Below are 24,707 nucleotides of genomic sequence, written 5' to 3' on the forward strand. Positions count from 1 at the left end.
ATTCACGCCTGGGCCATATTCTGCTCCACGTGGCAACTGAGAAATTAGAGGTGGAAAGCACATATAAGATCTGGGGGTGCGAGGTTAAATTGGCCTGGGGAACTGGCTTTTGTTCTATCTGTGCTCATGAATCCAGGGCATTTTTGAGGCTGCCCTGCGGTGCTGTGTTGTGAGTGGTTGACAGGCTGCGCAGTGAAGTCCTGCTCCTGTCCCTGGCTGGGATGATTTAGTTGGGGTCAGCCCTGCTTGGAGCGGGAGGTTAGACTAGATGACCTGCTGAGGTCCCTTCCAATCCTCATCTCTAATTCTATGATTTTATGAAGGGCACGTAGGACTGGGATGAAAGCAGATCTGTCACACTCTGATCTGATCTTCTGATTTGCCTGAGTGGAGCCTTAGACGTCCCAGCTGAAGAGGCTCCACTGACCTGCGTGAATGTCTTGTCCATTCCCTGGAGGCCAGTGCTGATGGTTCCCTACAGCACGTTCTCCAGTGTTTTGCTCAGTCTAGTTTTAAGTGTTTTAACTGTAATTCCTAGCAATGGTGCTTCCACCTCTTCCGTTGGGAGACTGTTCTACAGTCTAATACATCATGGCTCCGACTTTCTGCTTTGGGCTCACAGTAGCCCTAAAAATATTGTAGCTAACCACAGGAAAATCTTTCCAGCCCAGGGGTGTAGAGCCAGCATAACTGCTCCTATGCTGCCTCCTTCCTGCAGCCGGTTATGGAGCTGTGGCTAGGAACTTCCTTACATGTCTGTGGTCCCTCGCTGCCATACTGGCTCCTTGCGGTCATGGGCAGCCAGCGTAAGATGGAGCAGAGTTTAAGAGGCTGGAGCGGTGCACACTCAGTGGTCTCCCCTGGTAACTAAGCAGCCGGCAGGCATGATGGAGACAGACACACTCAGCATGCCAACTTTGGGGATTTTATCGGGAGTCTCGCCATATTTGGTGTTTTTTCTTCAATCCCCAGCTCCTGGAGTCATGTGTTTTACATGAGAATCTCCATTTTCCTGAGTTTCTAGCCCTCGTGGTTGCAGAGAAGTGCTTGAAAATGTGATCCCTAAAGGCTAACATCCAGAAGGCAAATCAAAAGAATTCTCATTATATACTTTTTTTTTTAAATCTCATGATTTTTAAGGCAACTTCCTGATTTTTCTGACTCCTGATTTTTGAGCACTTGGGGTTGGCAAGACTGCAGATGTGGAATAAAGCCTCAGAGATATTATTAATTATTATTATTATTAATTATTTTTATTGTGGTAGCCTCCAGGAACCCATTTTGCTAGGTGTTGTACAAGATTTGAGTTTCAGGCTTTATAATATGTAGACAGTGTTGATGTGGAGCAAATAGATAAAGACCGATAATCAGCCTTGTGCGCTGGATTTGTGCATGCATTTCAAACTCAGAGCTGGAGTGGGGTAAAAGGCCACTGCTGCTTGGGAAGTTGTGAGTTTCCTCGTCAGTGGAATGTGCTGGCTTTCTGATGGAAGTCGTTAGGCTCAGCGTCAGCTGTGTTTATGGTGTCTGAAAAGATTATCTCCAGATAATCTTAGGGGTATTTAGCCAGCCATATGCTTTATTTCAATGGCAATATGCATTTCCTTGTGCATTTTAACATTGTTTATGTTAATTAAGATTTCAGACTGGAAGCTGCATATGGACTCTTTCGTTTTCCTGCGGCTAATTTGCAGATAGTAAGTAACCTTGTCCTTTGCGAAATGCTTCAGTTCAGTTAGACATAATTGTGGATTCCAGCTAGGTGAAGTCCTCATTTTTAACCTTCTTACAACTTTCTCCCCCCACAAAAAGCTTCCCTGATGCCTGATGATTCCTGAGTTGATTCTCAGGTCAGCGGTGCCTTTATTTTATGTGTGTAAAATCTGAAGCAAATCAGCCAAGCTGATTTTGAGTTATAAGCCTATGAAAAATTAATATCCTTCCTTAGGATTCGGTGTCTGTGCCCAGGCTTAGTGGATCAATAGCCGTCTTTTTTTTAAAAAAAGAGTTAATTTAATAAAAGTTGCTAATCTAATAATAGATTCTTCCATATTGGCATAGAGTTGTTTTTTTTCAGTGCCAGATACATGATGCAGAGAGTGGTGTGAGAAAAGGGTTTGAAGCCAGGGATAGATCGAAGCAGTTGCGGTTGGATGAAATTCAGGGCTCCGACACAAAACTGACATCCCAGTTAAATCCCACTTTAAACTCTGTGTTGGGTGATACCCGTGTGCTGAAGAATATTTCTGATTGCAGGAAGAACATCATGGTTCACAAAGAACATGCGACTCTGTGACCTTGGACCTAGGGAAATACACTGAGGGTGGTTGTAGCTGTACCTGTGTTGTCCTGGCTGGACCCAGCTGAGTTGAAATGGAATTTTTCATATTATGCTTTACAATGGCTCTGGAAAGCTTTTGTAACTATCTAAATTAATCTAGGATCCTAAATCACTTAAAGAATGTATGGATATAGTTATTGATTGAGAAGTAGTGTTGTTTAGTGACTAGATTGCTGGACTGGATTGGGAAAACCTGGGTTCTGGCCTCATCTCTGCTAATTGCTTTATGGGTGACCTTGGCCCAGTCATTTTGCCACTCTGTGACTCAGTTTCCCCATCTGTAAAATGGGGCTAATGATATTTACTCCTTTTGTGAAGTTCTTTGAGATCGGCAGATGAAAAGTGGTAGATAAGAAGTAGGTATGGGGCTGGAGCCTCAGCTATATTGTCTTGAATAGAGTTACATCAAATTGCACCTGCTGACAGAACATTTAGAGATTCAGGACACTGACTGGCTTTCGGTGATTGGCCCTGGATGAATCTTCTTTCAATTCTAGAGGCCCAGTTCTGCTCTCAGTTACATCAATTTACATCCGAAGTGACTTCAGTGGAATCTGTCCTAAATCCACTGGATCAATCCCTGAAAGTCATTGTCTGTTGGGTATTTAGCGGCTTGTGTGATAACGCTAGTTAGTCTGGTGGCTTTATTCCGGTTCCTAAGGGGATAGGTGCCAGAATTGCCCAAACCACCATCACTATTGACATTATGGTGTCAATTCTAGTTGACCCTGGAATTTGGATCAGAAAGTTCAGAACTTCCTCAGTGTTTGAAACTGGAGGTTGATTTTGGCTCCACTCCACTTTAAAGTGTAATTTGTTTTCATTTGTAAACTTACAGAATTCTGTCGCTGATTGAAGATTCCAATTACATGTTTTTTATCCGGTATTTTTCCTGAAAGAAAGAAGGAAAGGAAGAAAGCTTTTCCTTTCCCCGGGACTCATTAACTTCCTAAACCAACTATGAGGTCCAGGAGAAACTGTGGCCTGACAAAATGAATTTTATTCCAAGCCAGTTGTACGAAGGCAGACCGCTCACGCTTCTAGAGTGTTCGGAAGCAGCTTTGTGCTGGCCTTTCGCTGGAATGGAAATTGCTTTTGGGAATCCTGCAAAAAGGATTAACTTTGCCTTGGTCTCCAGCGTTCCAAATTAACAATCAAGCTGCTAGATGGATCCCAGCCAAGCACTTGACTGACCTGTGGCTTTAGTAGGGAGGGACAAAAAAAGTCCCTGTGAATCGGGAAGTATTTACATATTATTTAAGCCTTAAGTATACACGCCATTGTTTTAAAGCTTCTTTCTGTTCCATGCCTGTTCCTACAAGAAAGCCCTTCATTTGTTATTAATCACTATCCAGGAAGGTCCTTAAGCATGTGCTTAATTCACATGGAAGTCTATGGGACTGTGTGCTTAATTGCTTTCCTGAATCAGATCATCAGTGTTTATATCTCTTATGGAAACCTATTGTTCAACTTTTCTCTCTTGAAAAGACATTGGAATTACATTAGGGATGAATCTGGACCCATGGAGCAGGTGTCCTGCTAATGCTTCCAGCACCCCATGATGTTTTCTTCCGTTTAGTTTTGGAGCTTCCACATCTCCGCTTTGGCTGTTCCAGCCTGTTAGCTCTCACTACTAGGCAGTTTTCCTGATATTCCACCTACATTTCCTCTGATTTCACCTACATCTTTGGAGCTCCCTAATTAATGTCTCTTTGTCCTTGGGGTTCACATGATTCCCCCCCTCCTTCCTCCTCACAACTATGAGCGTGTGGTTTTCTGTCACAGAGCTAAGGGCACACTCCTGCCGAATCAAAGGTTTCACTGATGATTCATCCCACAGCCCCCTGGGTACCCCACCCCCGCTGCCCTTGGTTTTAATTTCGACCCATTTTCTTCTGTTTTTGAAATGGTGAAAGGACCCCAGATAAACTCCTGGGAAGTTAGAACTAAATACCAGCCAGCTAACTCAAACCAAGGACCTGGCTGATGAGGACCAGGACTCAGTATTAAATTGCATATGGTACCTGCACATGCACTCTTTGCTTACAGGATCAGGTCTTACCACTGGCCATAACTGGAGATTAGTTCCACCCAGGTCCAACGCCCCTTTCCTTGCCCAAGTGGTCTCTCTTTCTCTGGGCCTCAGGGTGCTCCTTCTTTGTGATTTAACCTTCCAGCCAGGTCACTGTGGTCCTTCTGGGATACCAAATCCCACAGGACACCTGTCCTTGGCAGTCTGTGCTCCACTGCCTGGTCTGTGCCACTTCCCCAGCTGCTGGTAGTGGAACCAGGCCCACCCATTACTCTGGGCACCAGTCCAGGGACCCTTTACCCGGCAGTTGTGGTCTGCTTTCCCTCTGACCCTGTTGCTTTTTCCCTGGAATCCTTCCTACAGCTTCTGGCTCTCCCTCTCTGGTGTACCAGCTCGAACTCTCCTCTTGGGGAGTGACTGCAGACGACTGAACTCCATCACCTCAAACACCCACTCTACTCTCAGAGAGTGACTGCAGCCTATGTCCCCTGCAGCTCCTGTCAGCTTACTGGCTTTATACCTGCTGGCTCCTGTTCCTCCCCAGCTGGGCTCCATCTTCAATCTGTCCTTCAATCCCTGGCTCTTCCCCAGGTGCAGTGCAACCTCTCAGGTTAATTATCCTAATTTACTGGCTCTGCCTTGTGTGGAATAAACAGCCCATCACAGACCTGTTGAAACACTCACTGGAAATCCCCCATTGGGCTTCTGTGAGCTTTGGATCAGGCCTGTCATGAAGTCCTTCCTTGCACCTCGTAACGTCACTCTGAGCAGAGGCTTACTCTAAGCAGAGCGGCAATGTGCCTATTGCAGTGTGCAATGGAGAAACAATTTGGGAACTTCATTCTGTGCTGAACTATATGAATTGCTAGGCCCCCACATCCCCTTACGCAGGGAAAACTCCCACTGATCTAGGGTCTAGGGCTCCGTTGGCTCTGATAGAGACTCTGTTCTTCTTGCCCAGTGTCCCATTGACTGCAAAATGACTCAGCTTCCTGGAGGTGTTCATGTCTTGAACACTGTTGATAAGAACACCGTGGTTTGGCTTGATCGGACTGCACACACCACATAAGTAGGGTCCTACAGCAGTCAGAATCCCAGAATCCCACTGGAACCAATGGGAATTTTGCATAAGTGAATGGCACAATCTAGCCTGTGTGGCGGCTTCCGCTCTCTATTGTTTGCATTCTGCTATAACAGCGACTCTCTTGGTGGTTCTAGGTGAGTCCCCACAGCCCGGTCAACCCCAAGTGTTCAACAGTCATGAATCAGGCTCCCGAAAATCATGAGATTGGCTTAAAAATCAGCAGATATTAAAATAATACATTTTGGTTTTAGTTTGCCTCCTGGATTTCTGATCTGTTTGGTCACTCTTGGGTCATGTTTTTTAGGCTTTTCTCTGCAATCAAGAGGGCTAGAAACTTAAAAAAAAAAATACTGAATGCTGAGATTCACATATAAATCATTTGACTCGAGCTGGGGCTTGAATCGAAACACCAAATATTGCAAGCCTTGCCACAAAATATCAAGAGCTGGTAATGCACTATTTCAGTCTATCCTCCTGGAAAGTGGGGGTAATAATACGTCCTGTCCTACCTTGCCGTGTGTTTTGCGTGGATTGATTCAGTTGTGGGTGAAATCCATCCCTGTGCAGAGGTCAAGCACAACGGCCTTTTAGGTTTAAGTACTCCACAGATCTTGCATTGGTCCTGTGCTCGAGACTGACTTCAGATCATTTTGCAAAGTGCTTTGAAGACAGAACACTCCGTAGAGGAACACTGTGATTATTGTCAGGGGAATCGGCTGTTTTTTCCACATCACTCGCAAATGTTCTTTTAACAGCATGTTTATTCCTCCACCCTCCCCCTCCCAAGCCATGTCACAGACATGCTGAAGGAATAAAACCAGAGTAATGGAGATGAGGGAAATGATATGGGAAGGAGAGACATTGTTTATGCTCAGGAGTTTAAAATCAAGGGGTCGAACTAACATCCTGTAGGAAGCACCTAGTACTTTGAGATGGTTGAGATGCTTAGTCAGTGATCTTTGATAATAGAGCCCACATCCTCAGCAGCTGTAAATCCACAGAACTCCACTTACTTCAGTGGGCTGTGCCGATGTACACCAGCCGAACATCTAACCCAGGATGTCCCCTTCGGTAATGTAGAGTGTACCGCCCCTTAGGTAATGTAGAGTGGCTTTTAATAGAAGAGCTATATGGCTTTGATCCAATGCATATTGAAATCAATGGGATTCTCTCCACTGATTTCAGCAGGCATTGGATCAGGTCCTATAAAAGCGAAGAGTGGTTATTATGAAATGTTTCCTTTCCTGCATCCCACTAAGTGCTTTAAAGTTTAGATGTATGAGCTACTTTGCTGTATCTAGAAACGGGGATGGGAACTCTGCTGAAGTGCAGGAGTGTTTGGATCTGATGATTCAGTTTGGCCCAGTAGAGATGGACAGCCCAGATCGATACCCTGTCTTCTTTGAAGCTTAGAGGTAGCTGGTGCTGGGATTTTGGGCCAGGCCTATCACTAACACAAATGTATCCATTCAGTTGTTAAGTGTAAATATAATAAAGTCCAAACCACTAATATATATGTGGTGTTTTAAAATGGCCAATTTTACAAAGCTGAAAACTGCAATGAGTCAAATCATTTGGGAGAAAACAATTATATAGAAAAATGTGAATGATAATTGGGAATTTTTAAAGAACATTTTACTAGATGCCACAATTTCACAACTGAGAACAAAGGCTGTATTGGTTTAAAACCCAAAATGGTTTAGAGGGGAGTTGAAAGCAGTTTTAAGTGGAAGAAAGTGGAAGTTGATAGAAATTATTATAAATCAGAAGCTAGGAATTGTAGAAAATTGATAAGGGAAGCAAAAGGACATAAGGAGAAATTGACAGCCAGCATAATTAAGTACAATAAACAGGAGTTTTATACGTACCTTAAGAACAAAAAAATCCTAACAGTGGTATTGGTTCATTACTAGATGGAACTCCACATTGCTTCAAAGTGCCCAGTAACTGCTATACTCAGAACTGTGATATATATCTTTTCTTTTAATTAGGTGACAATCAATGTTAGCTGTTTGTCTGACCCGAGTCCTTATTTTCATTATCAAATGTGACTGTTATTGTCCTCCATCCTGTAGCACCACTTCCTCATCATTAATCTTCCTGCACTCCAGTCTCCTGTGCTCTCTTATGTCTCCACCAGGCTGTTTCCGCCTCCTGAACTTGATCTCAATGGAGGAAGCCATTTTATTCTGCTTTTGTAAGGGTATTTTGGTTCGAAGGCGATACAGAGGAATGTGTAGTTTTTAGCCTCATCCCAGCTGCCCTTTGGGTTCAGTAGTAGAAGGGGCCATTTGAGTTCCTTGATTCTGCTTTCTTCTGTTAATGCTCAGAGCTTTGCATTTCAGTTTCAGCTCAGTTACCCTTCTCTCAGCTCTTCCTCTGAAACCAGGGCCCAGATTTTGCATTTCCCACGGAGGAGGCAAAAGGATGCTGAGGAAGTAGGTTCCACTCTGTCACAGGGGGAGAGGATTGCTGTGTTGTAGGAGCAGTATGGACCTCTTGGGCTACGGCTAGCCTGCGACCTGCAAGGAACTGCCACATAGCAAGGGCATCTGTGCAGAAGTCCAATCCATCTGTTACACACCCTGGGCTCCATTGTAGCATGGCTCCATCTGGTGCTGCACCCTTTATGGCTCTCTGCTGGCACTCTTCACTAGGTCTCTCCTCGGAGGAAGGCTGACCGTGCAGAGAGAGCACCCCACAGCTGGAGTGTGGCATTAATTCTCACAGGTATTTCCCTGAGATACTGCTGCGATGTCCTGCCCTTTGCTCTGATGGAGACCGGGTAGTTTGCACATAGGCTCATCCCACCCAGCCTCCAACAGTTCCCGTTGTTTTCACCCCATCCATGAAATCATTGAGAGGGGGCGATCTGGCCCTCACAGCGGACGCGTTAGAGCTGTGGAAGGTTGTGACACATGGAGTTGCATGGAGTTTCCCCATTTATTTAAAAAAAAAAAATCCATTAAAAAGCGACGCGATTCCTTTACTCTCTCTATGTCTCTCTTTTTCCATCTCCCGAGCTCAGTATTAGGCCTGGGAAAGCAACGCTTGAATGTTTATTGAGATGACGGATGGTTAACCTTCAGTGCATACAGTTGGTGTCATTCAACCCAGCTTTTGGTAGTGTCATGCCTGTTGGGGAAAATGTCTACCTGACGTTTCAGTTGTGCTCCGGTGTGATGGCCGTCATCACCGGCGGGACCTCCACCGCAAAAAGCAAGAGCTGTTACCACTTGAGAGAAAGAGCCAAGGTTTTGTAACTGTGGCTGTAATAGCTCCTATCCTCTGTGGATTGGCCCGGAGGGGGAACTGATCACTGCGTCATGTGGGTTAACGAACACGATTGAAAATTCTAGCACGGATGCCACACAAAGGTTTGTGGCAGGACACAAAAGTTGTGTTTCACCCTAAGCTGCAGCAAAATGATCAGCAGCACACATTTATGTCCAGGCCGCACTCGACTGCACAGTTGTGTCAAAGAACATGGGTGACAATTCTCAGTTTCCCCTCCCAGACTTTGTCTGTCCTGTCCATTTCGGTTGTAAGCAGTTCAGGTCAGGGATCATCTCTTGCAACGTGTTTGTACAGTGCTGAGCACAACGGGGTGCAGATCTCGGTCGAGGCTTCTCCGTGCTAGAGGAACAATAATTCAAGTGTAGACATACTCTCAGTTGCCAAGCAGACCTAGGTTGTATTTAGGATTATCCTGGGGTGTGTGATTAGGGGGATGTCTCTACACAGCCACCTGACTCAGGCTCACAGGCTCATGCTGCGGGGCTGTTTCATTGCTGTGTAGACTTCTAGACATGGGCTGGAGATCTGGGATCCTCCCACCTCGGAGGGTGCTAGAGCCCAGTTTCCAGCCCCATCCCAGACATCTACACAGCAGTGAAACCACCCCGCAAATCCAAGTCAGCTGGCTCGTATCTACTTGCTGCATAGATGTGCCCCTAGAGTAACTTGGTAAAGGCCGAGAAAGGGAATGATTCGACTATATACTAGGGAGAATGTGCGAGGCTGTGGAACAGGCGCCCGAAGAAAGAACGCTGTTGCCTGGGACCTGCAAAACCAGCCCCACCAGAGCACCGGAGAGCAGTCTGTAGTGGAGAGCCATGCTGCTGCGGGCCTTTTTCATCTCTCTTGGGTTCTGCTCTCTCAGCCTCTGCTGGCGGTTGGAGCAAGGAGGCTGGAGGCCGGAGATGAGGGTGTGACACTGATCTTGAGCAAAGCCTGCTGTGGGCATGATGGAGCTGTCCCAGAGAAGGTGGAGGGGGTCCCACATTCCTGGCTCTCTGGCACTGGCACCAAACACAGAGAACTTCTCCCTCTCTCTAATCCCCAGGATGGATTTTGCTGACCGAGGTCACTTTTACCGATGCAACAAGCCGGCTTTTCACGCCCAAGAGCCTCCCTCCTGGCTTCTTTCCCCTCCTCCAAGTACCTTGTCACTTTCCTCCCATCCCATTCTCCTAGCAGCAGCGGCAGCCTCCTTCAGCCAGCCCCAAGCCCAAGGAGATTAGCCCTGGCTGCCTGCCTTGGGGGATTGACTCAAAAACCCTCCATCCTGCCTATCCCTCTGTGCATCTTGCATGGATGCCCAGGGGTGTTTCTCCACCTTCAGGTCCTCCTGTGCTCTGTCTTCCGCCAGCTGCCCTGCCTGTGTGTCAGCTCACGGGGTCCGGATCCCTGGGTCCCTGAGTCCTCTGCAGGGTAGGCGTGATTGGTGGCTCAGCCCTCTCTGATCAATCCTCCCGCTGCTCCCAGATCTGGGTGTGTGTGTGTGTGTGTGTGTGTGGGGGGGGGGGGGTGTGGATTGCAGAGCCAGTCTTGGCAGTGGGTGAAATAGATGGGAGCCTGATGGGAGCCAGAACAGGGAGATGTCAGGAGGGGATGGAGGGGGCCACTGGGTGGTTTTCTATGGGGATAGGGAGGGGGGAGTTGTGTGCTGGAATGGAGGATGGGGGATTGTGAGGTTGAGAAAGGGAGGGAAGCCCTGTGTCTGGAGGAGGGAGACACTGGGCAAGAGGAGCTGTGTGCGCTGGGCTGGGGGAGGGGAACTGGGTCCTGGCATGGGGGGTGTTGCTGGGGGAAGGTACCTGCGTCCTGGGGGTGGGGCTGAGGTTGGGGGAGGGGAGCTCTGTCCTGTGGTGGGGGAGGGGATCTATGTCCTGGGTTGCGGGGTGCTGCTAGGGGAGGGGGCTGTGTCCTGGGGTAGGGGGGTGCTGGTAGGGGAAGGGCTGTGTGCTTGGGGGTGGGGGGTGCTCCTAGCAGAGGGGAGCTGTGTCCTGGGGTGGGGGTGCTGCTGGGGGAGGGGCAGTGTGCTGGGGTGAGGGTGATGTTGGGGGGTGGAAGCTGTGTCCGGGGTGGGGGTGCTGCTGGGGGAGGGGCAGTGTGCTGGGGTGGGGGTCCTGCTGGGGGAGGGGCTGTGTGTCGGGGCGGGGGGGGGGCGAGGTTCCCAGCGGGTGGCGGCGGGGGGGGGGTCCCCCGGCGGGCGGGGGGGGGGTCCGTGCTGTGCCGTGTCTCTTGCATTTTGTCGGTGATGGTTTTTTTCTTTCTGCTGCCTCCTCTCCCTCTGCCTCTCCCGCTCCCCCCCCCCCTCTGCCGCTGTGTCTCTCTGCACTTTGCCCCCCCTCCCTGCACAGACCCTCCTCCTCCTCCTCCCCCTCCCCCTCCCAGCTTGGTGCCTGGTCCTGGCGCGGCTGCCGAGCGGTCCCCGTCGATTCCTCCCGCACTAAATGCCTCTGCGAGAAACTCTCCACCTTCGCCATCTTAGCCCAGCTCAGCTCCGACCCGGTAAGTCCTGCCCCTGCAGAGAGAGCCGGCGGTGAGCGCCCGGGGCAGCCCGGAGATGGGGGGGGGGGGGACCCCGGCTGGGCACCGCGCAGCATCCAGCGGGGGACGATGCTCTGCCGGTCCCAGGGAGCGGGATGCAGCTGGAGCGGGGTGTGAGTGCGCTGCGGTGACCGCATCTCCCCGCACCGTGCATTTGAATATCGGTGGGAGGACTTTGGGGGGGGGGGCGGGGGGGGGGGGCTGCACGTCTTCATCTTTGCACGGGTCGGATTTTGCAAGCCACCCCCCCCCTCCGGTTCTGCATCCTTTCCACCCTCGGGGCCATCTCTGGTTGCCCGACCAGTGGCTCCTGGGAGGGTTTCTGTTGCTTTGGCGACGGGGTGGTTGTTTTGGGGCTGGGCAGCAGGCTGTGTGTGTTGTGTGTGTGTGTGTTGTGTGTGTTGTGTGTGTGTGAAGTTTCTGCTGCTTTCTGCAAAGGGAAGCAAAGGTTGGGTCTCAAGGAGAAGCATCTGCGAAAGTCAAGCTGCGGAGTGAAGCCATGCCCGGGCTGCTGGAACGCAGAGCGCAGGCCAGCGCGGTGCCCGGGCATGCTTCCCAGGCTTGCATGGAGTCATCCCCAGGCCCTTCCTTTGGGGGGTTTAAAAGGAAATACAAATGCAGCCATTTCTGCGCAGACCCCAGGCGCGCATCGATTCGCAGATGAACACCATCCCTCATGTGACACTTCCATCTGCTCGGGCACCGGGACTTACTAGGCCCTTGCAATTATTTACTAATTACACCTCTCTCCGTAAGCGCCGGGTTAATTTAGGAAGAGGGAGGGGGAAGGAAGAAGGGGCGGGGGAAGCACATTTTCCCAGATAAAGGTTTGGTTTATTATTAGAAACACTAATGTATTTGCTCCACTAGTTACTATGGAAACAACATCTGTGGCTGAAGTGGCTTTAAAGACACAGTGTTGGCTGTTTTTTGCCTCGGCCCAGGCAGGTTCAGCTGCTAACCCACTTTGAAACAGCTTCACCAGTGGCGGAGAGTGATTGGCGGAGTCGTCCCTGGTGCCCCTTTTGATCCTGCCGGCATTGAAAGGGATTGTGGATCCCACTAGGGGGAGGGGGGAATTCGATCTCCTGGCAAGGCCTGTAAACGGCCAGCGAGAAATGGTTACGTTGGCACAAGCACCACCCTTGCTCCCCATCCTTCGCGGCATGGGCAGTGGTCGTCCCGATCCCAACTGTGCGGATTTGATCGGTGTGAAATCCTGCCCGGGTGAAGGCAACCTGCTGGGCCAGTGGTTTATATGAGTAAGTCCCAACCTCCCTGGGGCAGCTGCGCTAGCGCTCTAGGCTGAGCTCAGCTGTGCCAGCCGGTGCCCAGCACCTGCCACTCGGTGGTGTGCGTGCAACACGCTGTGCTGCGTGTGTTACGCCGCCTTCCTCCCTGTGCCTGAGGATACGAGTCTGCTGCAGCTGCCCACTTGGGAGCTCAGCCCTTTAGCTCAAACTATAGAGGCTCAGGCTCCTGCATTGCAAAGTCCCAGATTCCATCTGCAGTAATAGCCACGATGGTGACTGGGGTGTGCACCTTCCCTTGCAATGGGGCGGAGGGTGGCACTCTACTGGACTCTTGCCATGACACATGTCCACACTCTGGGTGGGATAGCTAGGATACAGGAAGCAGAGAGAGCCCAGGAGAGGGACTCACTGAGTGGAAGCCACCAGCCCCCTCTGATGCTGGGGAGGAGGACGTAGTGGAGGTTTCCTTGTGAAGATGCAGTGGGAAAGGAGTAGAAAGCCTGGGTAAAATGGAGGTGGCTATAAGCGAGACTAAGGCTATGTCTTGTACTGGTTTGTACGGTAGAAAAACTGACAGTAAAACTGATGCAGACCCCGAGTGTGGATGCAGTTTTATTGGTTTCAGGGTGTTTACAGTGTTGTTTGGGTAAAGCTGCGCTGGTATAAACACCTTTATACCACTTTAACTCCATCCACACTAGAGGACTTAGTTAAAACGGTGGAGATCAGAGGCAAGGCCTGTCTGCATTTGCACTGTATTCGCTCGGTGTGTTTCATCTCAGCTGGACCGTCAGGAAAGGCGTTAGGCCTAAAGTAAGCACCATGCTCTCCCCATCACCAAGAGGTAGTGCTATGTGTGCGTCTGGGGCCATGTCACACTGGGCTGCTCAGAAATGCTCACTCGCTAAGTAAGGGAGACTCTATTATAGGGCTAACATGGGAGATCAATAGGAAAAGAAATTGGTGATTGGCTGTTCTCTCATTTATTGTTGAAGCAAAGCCCAGAAACGATGCTGGGTGATGTTATGTTTTTCAGAACCTTGTAAAACCCAGCTCGTCCTGCTGCCAGCTTTACCGTCCTGGCCTATCCCATTTTGGGTAACTCTATTTGACTGCTCTCTGCCTCATTTTCCCCCTCTGTGAAATGTGGATGATACCTCTCTCCCTGGGGTGGGTTGCAAAACTACAAGCATTTGTGGTTGTTAAGGACTCTGAATGTGACAATAGTATATAAGGAGCCAAGTGCTGTTCTTTCCCCTGTAGCGCTAGGAAGCTGCATCTTTTGAGCCACCAGCAACAGCTGTTGGTGAGCCTAGAAAGTTTTGGGATTCGAACTCAGTTCAGACAAGCCCCCACAAATTCAGCAGTTGGTGCAAACCTCCTGAATGTGTGAATCTGGGGTGGGATCCTGTGATTCTAACCTTTCAGTGATGTTAGGGGGTGTAGAGGGGCTCTGAGCTGCTCAGGATCTTCTAAAATTGAGTCTTTGGGCTGGAAATCTCCTGAGATTTCCTGGGGCTTCTGGGTTTTCAGCACCCCTGGTGCTGGACCCAGAACCTAGATCTGGAGAGGCAAAGACAAAAGACAGTGGAAAGGGGAAGCTGGCTGAAATTTTCCTGGTCTCAGAAGTGTTTTGTGTTGAGTTTTGGTGTGTGTTTTAGACGAGCATTCATTTCCACTCTCTCACTTGCAGAAGTGGTGGGACAGGGCAGCCTTATGCCAAAAATCTTTATACCCGAAAATCTGGGTAGCAGGGACAAGGGAGCACATTGTATTTCCTTTCTGTCCCTTTGGCTGAATGCTAATCCTATGTGGTCGTTCTGTACTGGATCCCCAGGTCTAATGTAAGTGGTAAGGGGAAGCATTTGGGGCTTATTTCTCTATCACATGTTCATTTTGTAGCTGTTTAGATGAAGTTCTTCAGCATGATTAGCCCTTCTGCAGGCTCCTCTCAGTGCTTTGAGGATCTGGCTGGGAGGAGCATAGGATTATTTTGTGGTCTCAGCCTCTATGGAATGTGCTTGTCTGTTGTTTCAGCAGTTCTTTTATTTACCTGGAAGCAGAAAATACAATCTGAAAATGTATTTACCTTTTTTTAAACGGCCAACTTTCTCTTAGATACTTTTGAAACAGAAACAGGATTGAATCTGGTTTTCAACCGTGTTTTACATGCTTCTTGTATCCCTAAAGCACTGCAGAGATAATAAGTTACAGTGGATTCTGAGGGCCAGATGGAGCTACGCCAGTATACAGTGGCTGCAGATCTGTGCCTCTGAGTGTGTAGAGATGGAGCCGCACCTGAGATGTTGGATTGATTACAGACTTGGACCAAATTTATGGAAGTTTGTGAGTGGTTCTGTGACACGGGGTTGAATTTGGGTCCAGTTCAAAGTGAATCTGGGGTGACCCTAGGCTGAGTTTGACTTGAGTCTAGAAGAGAAACTGGTTTGAGTTTGGAGACAAAGTGGGATAAGCATGAGGCGAGTTTGGAGAGATTTTAGACTGAATTCCAGGTGCCATGGATGGATGTTCTTGTTATTATTATTGTTGTTCTTGCTCTGCCTGGAGGCACTAATCAGGGATTGGTGTCCCGCTGTGTGAGGTGCTGTACACACGTTTCACTTAAGAACAGTCCCTGACAATCTAAGAATATGGTGAGAGAGAACAGATGGATACAACAAGCAGACAGAGGGAGCAGAAAGTAACAGTGAAAGGGTTATGATCAGTGTAATAAGCAGTGATCACCCCTTCAAAGCTGGGACAGTGAGTCCTAGTGGGTAGAACACTGCGTGGCGATACAAGAGACCTGGGTTCTATTCCTTGCTCTCCTTTTAGATGACCTTGGACAAGTCATTTCCCCTCTCTCTGCCTCAGTTTTCTCCTTGTAGAACACTTTGAGCTCTGCGAAGAAAAGCACTGTGTAAAAGCTAGGGATAATTGTTTGTGGTCGGCTGGATGGCTTGGTAGTTGCTCGTGGCTTTGACTCAAAACCTGGCTAAGTTTTGCTGAGCTTCTGCTTTGGCATTTTGGTTTCACGCGAATCCTAAATGCACAATATGAAACTCTGGGGGTGCGAACGGCAGCGCAGCAGTCCCCCCCGCCCTGCCCTGCCCTGCCCTGCCCTGCTCAGAAGCCGAACCTTGTGAGTTCTGCAGGGTCCTGGCAGTGACTCCTCTGCAGGCAGATGCTGTGTCACCCTATATTTCTTCATCTGACCAAGTGCAGGGAGCTTTGCAGGATTCATGGCTTCACCATTAGCAATACTGAGCCAAATTCACCCTCTGGTGTTAGCGGGGACAGCTCCACTGAAGCCAGCGGAGTGATGCCCACTCTCACCAGGGCTGGCTTGGGCCTGTTGTCTATCACCGGCTTCATGCAGCGTTTCTGGTATAATTGAGGTAGGCTGTTGTATCTGCAGGTGTTAGGGATCACACTCCGCTGAGTTTGAAGTGCGGGAAGAGAGGGCTTATCACCAGGAAGGGTCACTCAGCTAGCAAATGTGCTCAGTCATAGCTCACCACATGGGAACCTCATCTACCGAGGGGGGATTCTGGCAAGGACACCAAACTCCCCCACCTTCCCCGTTACTTCCCGCCTGGAAAGTAACCATCAGAGATGGGTAGAAGGCGTGTCTCTGTGCCCGGGAGGGGGACAGAAATGCACTGAGAGCTGCAGGAGGGGTGAGCAGAGTCTCTCTGAGATGCTCCAGCCTGCCCTGGGAGCCTTCTGAAGCCCCTCTGCAAGTTGGTACCCACCAAGCTGTCTAAATCGTCTTTCCCTCTCCATAGTGTCATGGGTTGGCCCTGAATTAGCAAATATTCGGGCCAGGAGAATAAATCATTTCCCTCCCTCAAATATCTGCTCCCTTAAAACAGAATTGAATTAGCTTCAGCCGTGCTAGTGCCCTTTAATACTTTTGCTTTCCATGAATAGCCTGGTGGATGAGTTAACTGGCAGGAATGTTGGCAGAAATGGCAAATCTTGAGCAAAATTAGAGGATATGAATGGAAAGCAAACGGAAAGCAGATTTCAAACATGCATATTTGAGCCAGCAACCTGATGCTAAGAATAATGCTTATCCAATCAGGGAGCAGAAATGATGTCATGTGTGTTACCTGCTCAATCAAAAGTAATCAAAAGGGTTAACGTTTTTAATGTGTGTTGAATATTCATGGTTAGCGACATGCGAACAGTCTGTGAACCAGGGACGAACTGGCAAATGGCAAATAAGGTAAAGAAAATCAAAAAGAGGCTGCACGGCATTCGTTAGAGATTACTCTCTCTGCTCTGCTAATTACACTCACAGTGTCAGGCCTGCTAATATAACAGGCCATAAAGCGAAGGCCTTAAAGAGATATATTAAAGATTAAAGATACATTGGCTGGTTGTTGAAGCTAGGCAAATTCAGACTGGAAATGAAGGTTAAAACGTTTAACAGTGAGAGTAATTAACTATTGAAACAAGGATCATGGTGGATTCTCCATCCCTAACAATTTCTAAATCAAGACTGGGTGTTTTTTTTCTAAAATATCTCCTCTAGGTCAAACAGCACTTTCAGGGAAGGTCTGTGGCCTGCGTGTTATACAGGAGGTCAGATTCGATGATCAGAGTGGTCACTTGTGACCTTGGAATCGACGACTCAATAAACTAGCGGGGCTGATTCTGATCAGACTTACACCTTCTTTACACTATTGTATATCTATTAGCGGTGGGGGTGTTTACCCTTGATTTACACCAGCGTTAGTGAGATGAGAATCAGGACCAGGGCCTTGTGTTTTGAGTGGCACATGGAGGTAAATGTTTCCTTGGGAAGGGGAGAGGTTAAGAACATGACTCCCTGGTGATGCGGCATGCTGGTATATTTCTGTGTTTTGTACTGACTGAGAGGGCGAAGATGGGATTGATCATATGGGCACCTCAGACTGCTCCTAGATGAAGATGTCGCTGTCATCAAAACGGTGCAAAGCACCTGTGATGCTCAGCAAACCAGATCTGTTCTGTGGCTTAAAATTCCAGTGCATGTGTCAACCAGTGGGGGATGTGATGTCTCGCAGGACTGGAGATGATAAGCAGAGTTGCTGTATGTCATTGCTTCACATCCAGTTCAGGTCAGAAATCACCTCAAGTCATTACCGGCCCACAGCTCTTCACTGAGCCAATTCTCTCCCCCTGAGTCCTAACAGAGACGAATCATCATCGTTACTGGCACTAATTAGCACCCTTTGTTGTTCGACCACCAATTGGAGGTCCTGCTGGAGAAGGTTGAGTGTCATTTGCGGCGTGGTTTGTGCTGCCTTTTCCCTTTGTATGAGCGAATAAAGGGAGCAGAGTTGGAGCTTGGCATGAACTCAGAATTGTCCTCTGTTAAGGCACCTGGCTCATCCATGCACGGAGCAGGCCCAAGGTCTGGGAGCAGGCGGTGCCAAAAGAAACAGCTCATCGTGCTAAAACTACTGCCACACTGGCCCCCGGCTGGCATCCTCCTAGAGAAGCCAAGACTTGAGGGGGTCATGGATGCTGAGCTCCCCGCTGGCTGGTCCCTTCACGAGAGCCGGGCTCACACCCGGTGGGGTGAGGGTGGAGGGAAGCTTGCATGGCCCATTCTGTGGGGAGAGGCCTCCCCTCCCAAGGGCGGTCGGTCTGGTGTCTTTCACCAACGCGCCACGTAAAGAGCAAAACAAACAGCGTGGTGATTTGGAATTCTTTGGTGGAGCGCTGTCGGCTGGCGTCCGCCCAGGACGTCGCTTAGATCAGGACAAACACAATCTGGATTCCTTTCCTCCCTTCCCTTTCCCAGTCTGCCACGACCTCGTTTTGTAAGTGGATGGCGGTTGCATGACTGCGTCTAGCAGGGCCCAGTTCTGCCGGGTGCTGAGTGCTCCTGCAGTGAAGGTGCTGGGAGTTGAGGGTGCAAGATCATCAGCTGGGTAGTGCAGAGAGGAGATGGGGTTGGGCTGTAATGAATAGAAAGGGGACCCTTAATTGAGGCTGCTGGATTCAGATAGACCCTGTGGCTCTCTCCTGCTCTCTCAGAGCAGATGCTTCCTACCATCACCACAGAGGGTCTCCCTAAGTCCCTGCCTGGACTCAGCAGTCATGGAAGGGACTGGAGACTGCACCAAAAGATTGTCCCGATCATTATCAGGTTTCCTCTGAGGAAATGGCTGCATCTTCATAATTGCTCCAAACTTCCCCTTTGGAATTTAAAATATGTTTGAAGGGACGGGCTGGGAGACAGCTACTCTCCTGTCTCAGGGCAAGAGCCAAGATTCAAAAGATAGATGGGCCACCTGGCCAGCCAACAAATGGCTAACTGAAAAGCCCCTCACCCTCTCCTGCAGATCACCTGAGTGCCGTCTGCATTTGAATGTTGTGCAAGGGCGAATGAGATAATAATAGCTCTTTGTCCTGACTAGGGTCCTGTGACAAATTGCCGTTTCACGCACTGCTCGGAAATTATGCGATGAGCCCAATCCTGTGATTTTTCCAGCAGCAGGGAGGCAGAAGTGGGCATCCCCACATGCTGCTTTCGTGCTCAGTATGGCTCAGTAGCGCGTGACAGTGTCATATCGGAGCAGCAGTTCGGGGGGCAACTCGGCGGGCGGTTGTGTGTGGAGCACGGTAGCCACTGCTGTCACCGACTGAAATACAGGCAGCCGCGTCCTCAGCAGGCAGGCGGAAGCAGGCAGCCGTGTGCACCGGTCTCATGCTCGGTGTGGTTCATAAGCGAAGGTCCACGTTTTTGGATTTGGGCCATTCAAAAGTGGCCTTTGAAAAGATTGGCTGAAATGATTTAGCCAAGGGGATCAAGGGCAGAGCCGGGAATAGATTTCTCACCGACAATCACTTCTTCTAACCGCTTGACCATTTAGCTGGCTAGTAGGAAAGAGTCTGTATCGGTTCAGTCCTGCTCCTTTTCAAGTCAAGGGCTGTTAGGAGCAAGTTCAGGCCTTAAGAGTATGGAATAATCTCCAAAGGGAAGTAATGGAAGCCTCGTCCCTTTGGTAATTTGCAAGCGGAGTCAGTAAAGCTCTGGAGAATATACTGTATGGCAACATCTCGCCTTGGCAAGGGAGAGAGACTAGGTGACCGAATTGATCTTTCCTTTTCCTTTATTTCTACGGCTCTCTACTTGACTGAAGGAAGCTCTCTCAACGCTACTTATTCATAATCAACTATGTGATCACTCCGCAGCACTGGGAGCGCTATCAGAGCTGTTTACTAAACACAGATTGCCCTGTGGTTTCTGAGGAGTGAGCATGATACAGAGTGAAGAATCAGCAATTGTTAATAAATAGTAGCACATTAAGATGTCTCTGGGCGATTTTTATTTGCTATAATTATGTGGAATTGCCTGTTGGACTGGCCAAATTGTATAAAAGGGGCCCTAAATTCCAGGAATACGTTTCCAGTAAGGTCTCTGTTAGCTTTTAAATAAGATGCTTGTTGCGATGTGAAGAAAACAAAAGCTTGTAATGACTCTTTGAGTCTGTCGCACCGAAGGGATGCAAGCGGAGCTGAGGAAGGCCCTGGTCTGATGAGGGGAGGTGAGAAAGAGAGGGAGGTGGTGAAGAACTGAAAAGCGTAGCTTAGCCTTTCTCATCCGGAGATCCCAAAGCACTCAGAAAGATGGGAAGTGTGATTGTGGCCAGACGCTGAAGAGTCGATTGTAGGCTTGGGCCCCACCTTGAACGAAGCAGTAAGCCCAGGAATTGAATCTGGAGGCATTGTAACGTAGAGAGACTCCTCGGAGTGACAATCCCTCCCCGCATTAAAGGGGCAGTTCACTGAATGGCCATTGCACACTCTGTTTAAAAGGCACAGCAGGTGCCTCTTGGAAGCCCCTCGTTCTGTCCCCTCTTACAGTTATTTGCCTGAGCAATATAAGGGGGAATGTGGGGAAGATGGGGAGAAAGAGCTAAAGAGAAGAAACTCTCTACACTGGAACTGTATAATATGGGCCGTTTGGGGTCCCAGCTCCCACTAAAGGGCCCAAGCCCATCCCCCTTGGGAGGATGCTGCTTAGAAAACTGCAGAGTTGACCCCCCCGGCGGCCTATATTTCCCCTGACAATGCCGGCCCATGGAGTCTAATGTGACACTCTCCCTTCGCTTCGATTGTGGCCTGACCACTGAAGTCAATGGAAAAATTCCTGCTGACGTCAGAGATGTGGGACCCCCCTTGCTCTGGTCCTGCTCTTCCCCTTATTCTAGCATGTGGGCTGGCATGTGCCTGGGCTTTCTCTCCCCTGGCGGAGCAGACTGGAGTGCACGTTGGGCAGCAGCAGGTCCTCAAGATGAGTACATGCCAGGAGTTACTCTTCCAAGAGGCGAGAGCTGAGCCTTCCCATTGGAAAGGCCATGTGTGTCTGGAGCGTCCCCGCTGGCCCCAGCTCCTGGCATAATGAATTGTGGCAGGATGACTGGGCAGCCGTGCTAATTACACTGAACACTGAGCGATGTTCAGAAAAGGGGCGTCTGCTTATTCAACAGCTCTGCTCCCCAGGGGCGCGCGAGTCCCATCTGCTCACTCTCCTGGCAAGGCTGAGTGTACAAGTCCCGTTGGCTCTGCAGAGCCTGGAGAGCTGGACGCACACAGCAGCAGCAGAATTGCTGGCTAAGGTGCTGTCACAGGGCTCCTGGGCACTGCTCTGAAAGTGCCAGGGAGCCTTCAAGTGACAGTAAATAGCTCCAGCAGCGTAACTTAGGTTGTAAGTGCATTGGGACCATCTATTCTGTGTTTGTACAGCACCTAGCGCAGTGGGGTCCTGGTTCGCAGCTGGGGTTGCTGGACACTACTGCAATACACAGAAAATAATAATTAATAAAAGAAGTCTTAAAATGACAGTAAACTGTATTCACACCCATTTTTAAGTCCCCTTTACTGTCAGAATGGCTTGAAGGGACTTTAGCATAAATGAGAATTAGATCCAGGATCTTTATAGTGATAGACCTGAGGGAATGCTGCCAAAATCTATTTGAGGATAGTCAGCCAGATGGAAACAGCACATTCAGCTGACTGGCATTCAACTCTTTTTGATCATTCTCTGCAAACATTTGTGCACATTTTGTTTGTTTGGTTGGTTGTTCCGTTCATGAAAATGTTGGCTCTTCTGAGCACCAGTTCAAATATACAATTGTGCAAAGATTTGCACTGGAAACATTTTTGTGGTCATCTTAAAAGCTCTTTGATGTTCCTCCTCCCCTTTGTAAAGTTTCAATTGTCCAACCTGGGAACAGAAACAATACCATGTGGCTTAGGCGACGACCCGCAAGCCATGAATGCTGACCAGTCGAAGGCATAGTTACAAATAGTTGGTGAACAACTGGTGTGAAATATATTCATCTTTGGGTTGATCAAGAGCCGTTCAGATTAATGGAAAGATTCTTATTGATTTCAAACGATCATTGGATCAGACCCATAAAATATCCAGGTGGCCATTTCGAATTGCAAATGTACTTGTGAAAATCAAAGTGTGTTTGCAGTTGATTTGGGAACAAAGGAAACAGTCAAATGTGTCAATTAGATTATTGGGATGATTATGTCAAATAAATCGTTTGCTCAGCCTGGATCACCGCTGAGGATGTGAGAGGCAGAAGGAACAGCATGTGCGGCATTGAGAAATATCATCCTTTGACTCAATTCTAAATGGAGGGAACTTAATGCAGGGGCCTGAGTAGGGAAATGGAGCAAGTATAATGCTGCTGCTTTACCAGAGTCACTTTTCACAGTGTCACTGAAAAAGAAAGGAAGGGAAGATGGAGAGAGAAAGTGAATGGAGTGGTGGGCTGAAGAGAGGAAAACAAGAAAGGAAGATGAGGGGGAAAAGAAAGAAAGAAGAGGGTCTGGAAAAAGGGCTGTGAAATAGAGGGCAAAAGGGGCGAAACTGGGGAGGAAAGAAAGAAAACAGAGCGAACTGGCTAGGGAGAAGAGAAGGAAAAGAGAAAATGGGATGGTAATCACGAGAGGCAGAAAGCAAAGAAGGAAAAGGATGTCTAAGAGAAAAGGAAGAGCATCCGTCTTCCCTGCCAGGCAGAGAGATTAGGTAGCAGGGACAGCAAACAGCCCCAGGCAGGAGCATTCATTATTCCACCCTACTTGATGTCTTTGATTACAAATCCTCCCCTTTCTTATCCTTGCTCTGTGAGAGAATTGCAGGAATTAGAGATGAGACTGACCTATTGTTCCTTTTAGCTACAGCAAGAATGTCCCCTCTTGTATGGTCCCTAGGGCATCGTCCCTTCTGGATTTCAGTGCACCAAACAACAGGGCTTCCAAATGCAGCAAGCAGGGTGGGTGGGGATGGGACAGAACGTCTGCAGTTTTCGATGATTTCCTACAGACCCCGGCAGCTCTAAACATGATGGAGACCCAGTGTCCCTGGACTGCACGTCTGGAAGTGGCTCCTTTGCTTCCCAGTTGTAGTACTTGCCTTATAAGTCCCCAGACAAGCATCTCCCCAGGTGCTGGCCAACCTGTCTCTTTGATTTATCATGATGGAGCACCTAGCTGTCATAATTTTTTTTTTTAAAATCCATCCCCTTTTTTTTTTCCTCCTCCAAGGAAATTTTCTTGGTGAGGCTGAGATCCTACAGCAGCTGATCGCTGTTTGTCAGGAGCTTTAATTAGCGAATAAAACAAAGGCTGCCTCTCTTGTCAAAGAGAAAAAGGAAAAGGCAAAAAAGAATAACCAACCTCACAAACAAAGAAACAAAACACAATCCTGAGCTGACTGGGACCGATCCTGTGAGACCTCCAGTTCCTAGGGACATCACTTAGGCCCAGATCCTCAAAGGCGTTTAGGTGCCTAACTCCCATAGATTTTGGTGGGAGGTAGGTACATAAATTCCATTGAGGATCAGGGCCTTAATGCTTCCATTGAAGTCAGTGGTGCTTCAAGATCAGGCCCTTCATTCAGAAACACCTTCCCAAATTCTGCAAACACACTTCAACCCTAACAGCACAGAGTTAAATCTCCTCAGGGTTGGGCCAACTTTTGATCCTCCCTAGGGAAAGAGAAAGCTGTTTTTTGGCAGGGTCTTTCAGCTCAGTCCTTACAAATGAGGTCCTGGCTGAGAAATGTCATATTTCTTCCATTCAGCCAAGATTTTTATGATTTTATTCCACAATGGGAGGTAATTTGCCTTAAGCAGTTTCTTTTATCTATATTTCTTTAAAACATTTATTCCTAAATATTTTAAATATCCCTTTACCCATTTTAATTCATATCGCTAACAACAGTATGTTTTGACCCCCTTGAAAATATCAATTTCTAAAGTTTCAGATTTATTGTCATTTGTTTTGAAGTGGACTAGTTTTCCCTGATTTGGCTTATTGTTATTATTACGCATCACAATGAAAAGATGGGGTAGATTCATAGATTCCAAGAAGAGAAGGGACCATTGTGATCATCTGATCTGACCTCCTGTATAACATAGGCCAAAGAACTGCCCCAGAACAATTCCTAGAGCAGATCTCTTAGAAAAAACATCTAAACTTCATTTTAAAATGGTCAGTGATGGAGAATCCACCATCACCCTTGGTCAATTGTTCCAATGGTTAATTATTCTCACAGGTAAAATTTTACATCTTATTTCCATTCTGAATTTGTCTAGCTTCAACTTCCAGTCACTGGATCACATTGGACCTTTCTCTGCTAGATTGAAGAGCTCATTATCAAATATCTGCGCCTGTGTCGGTATTTATAGACTGTACTCTAGTCACCCCTTAACCTTCTCTCTGTTAAACAACATAGATCGAGCTCTCTGCATCTGTGGCTATAAAGCAGATTTTCTAGTCCTTTAATCGTTTTCATGACTCTTCTTTGAATCCTCTTCAATTTATCAACATCCTTCTTGGTTTGTGGGCACCAGAACTGGACACAGTACTCCAGCAGCAGTCACACGAGTGCCAAATACAGAGGTAAAATAACCTCCTTGCTCCTACTCAGAAGTCCTGTTTATGCATCCCAGAATCATATTAGCCCTTTTTGTCACAGCATCACTCTGGGAGCTCATGTTCAGCTGATTATCTACCATGACCCCCAAGTTTTTTTCAGAGTCACTGCTTCCTAGAATAGAACCCCCCATCGTTTAAGTAGGCCTACCTTTGTTCCTAGATGCGTATGTTTACATTTATCTGTATTAAAACACATGTTTGTTT

The 24,707-nt window shown here is 48.3% G+C and overlaps 1 protein-coding gene across 1 annotated transcript in view; it reads left to right on the forward strand.

Moving 5' to 3' along the window:
* Positions 1 to 24,707, forward strand: part of ADGRB1 (adhesion G protein-coupled receptor B1) — a 261,841-nt gene that overhangs the window by 152,667 nt on the left and 84,467 nt on the right. The window contains exon 17 of the mRNA XM_067529975.1: positions 11,103 to 11,253. Within this exon, the coding sequence (XP_067386076.1) occupies positions 11,103 to 11,253 (151 nt within the window). The remainder of the gene's footprint in view (positions 1 to 11,102; positions 11,254 to 24,707) is intronic.

Source organism: Emydura macquarii, unplaced genomic scaffold (assembly GCF_026122565.2).
Source record: "Emydura macquarii macquarii isolate MOO-44397 ecotype Brisbane River unplaced genomic scaffold, CSIRO-AGI_Emac_v2 contig_366, whole genome shotgun sequence".
NCBI lineage: Eukaryota > Metazoa > Chordata > Testudines > Chelidae > Emydura > Emydura macquarii.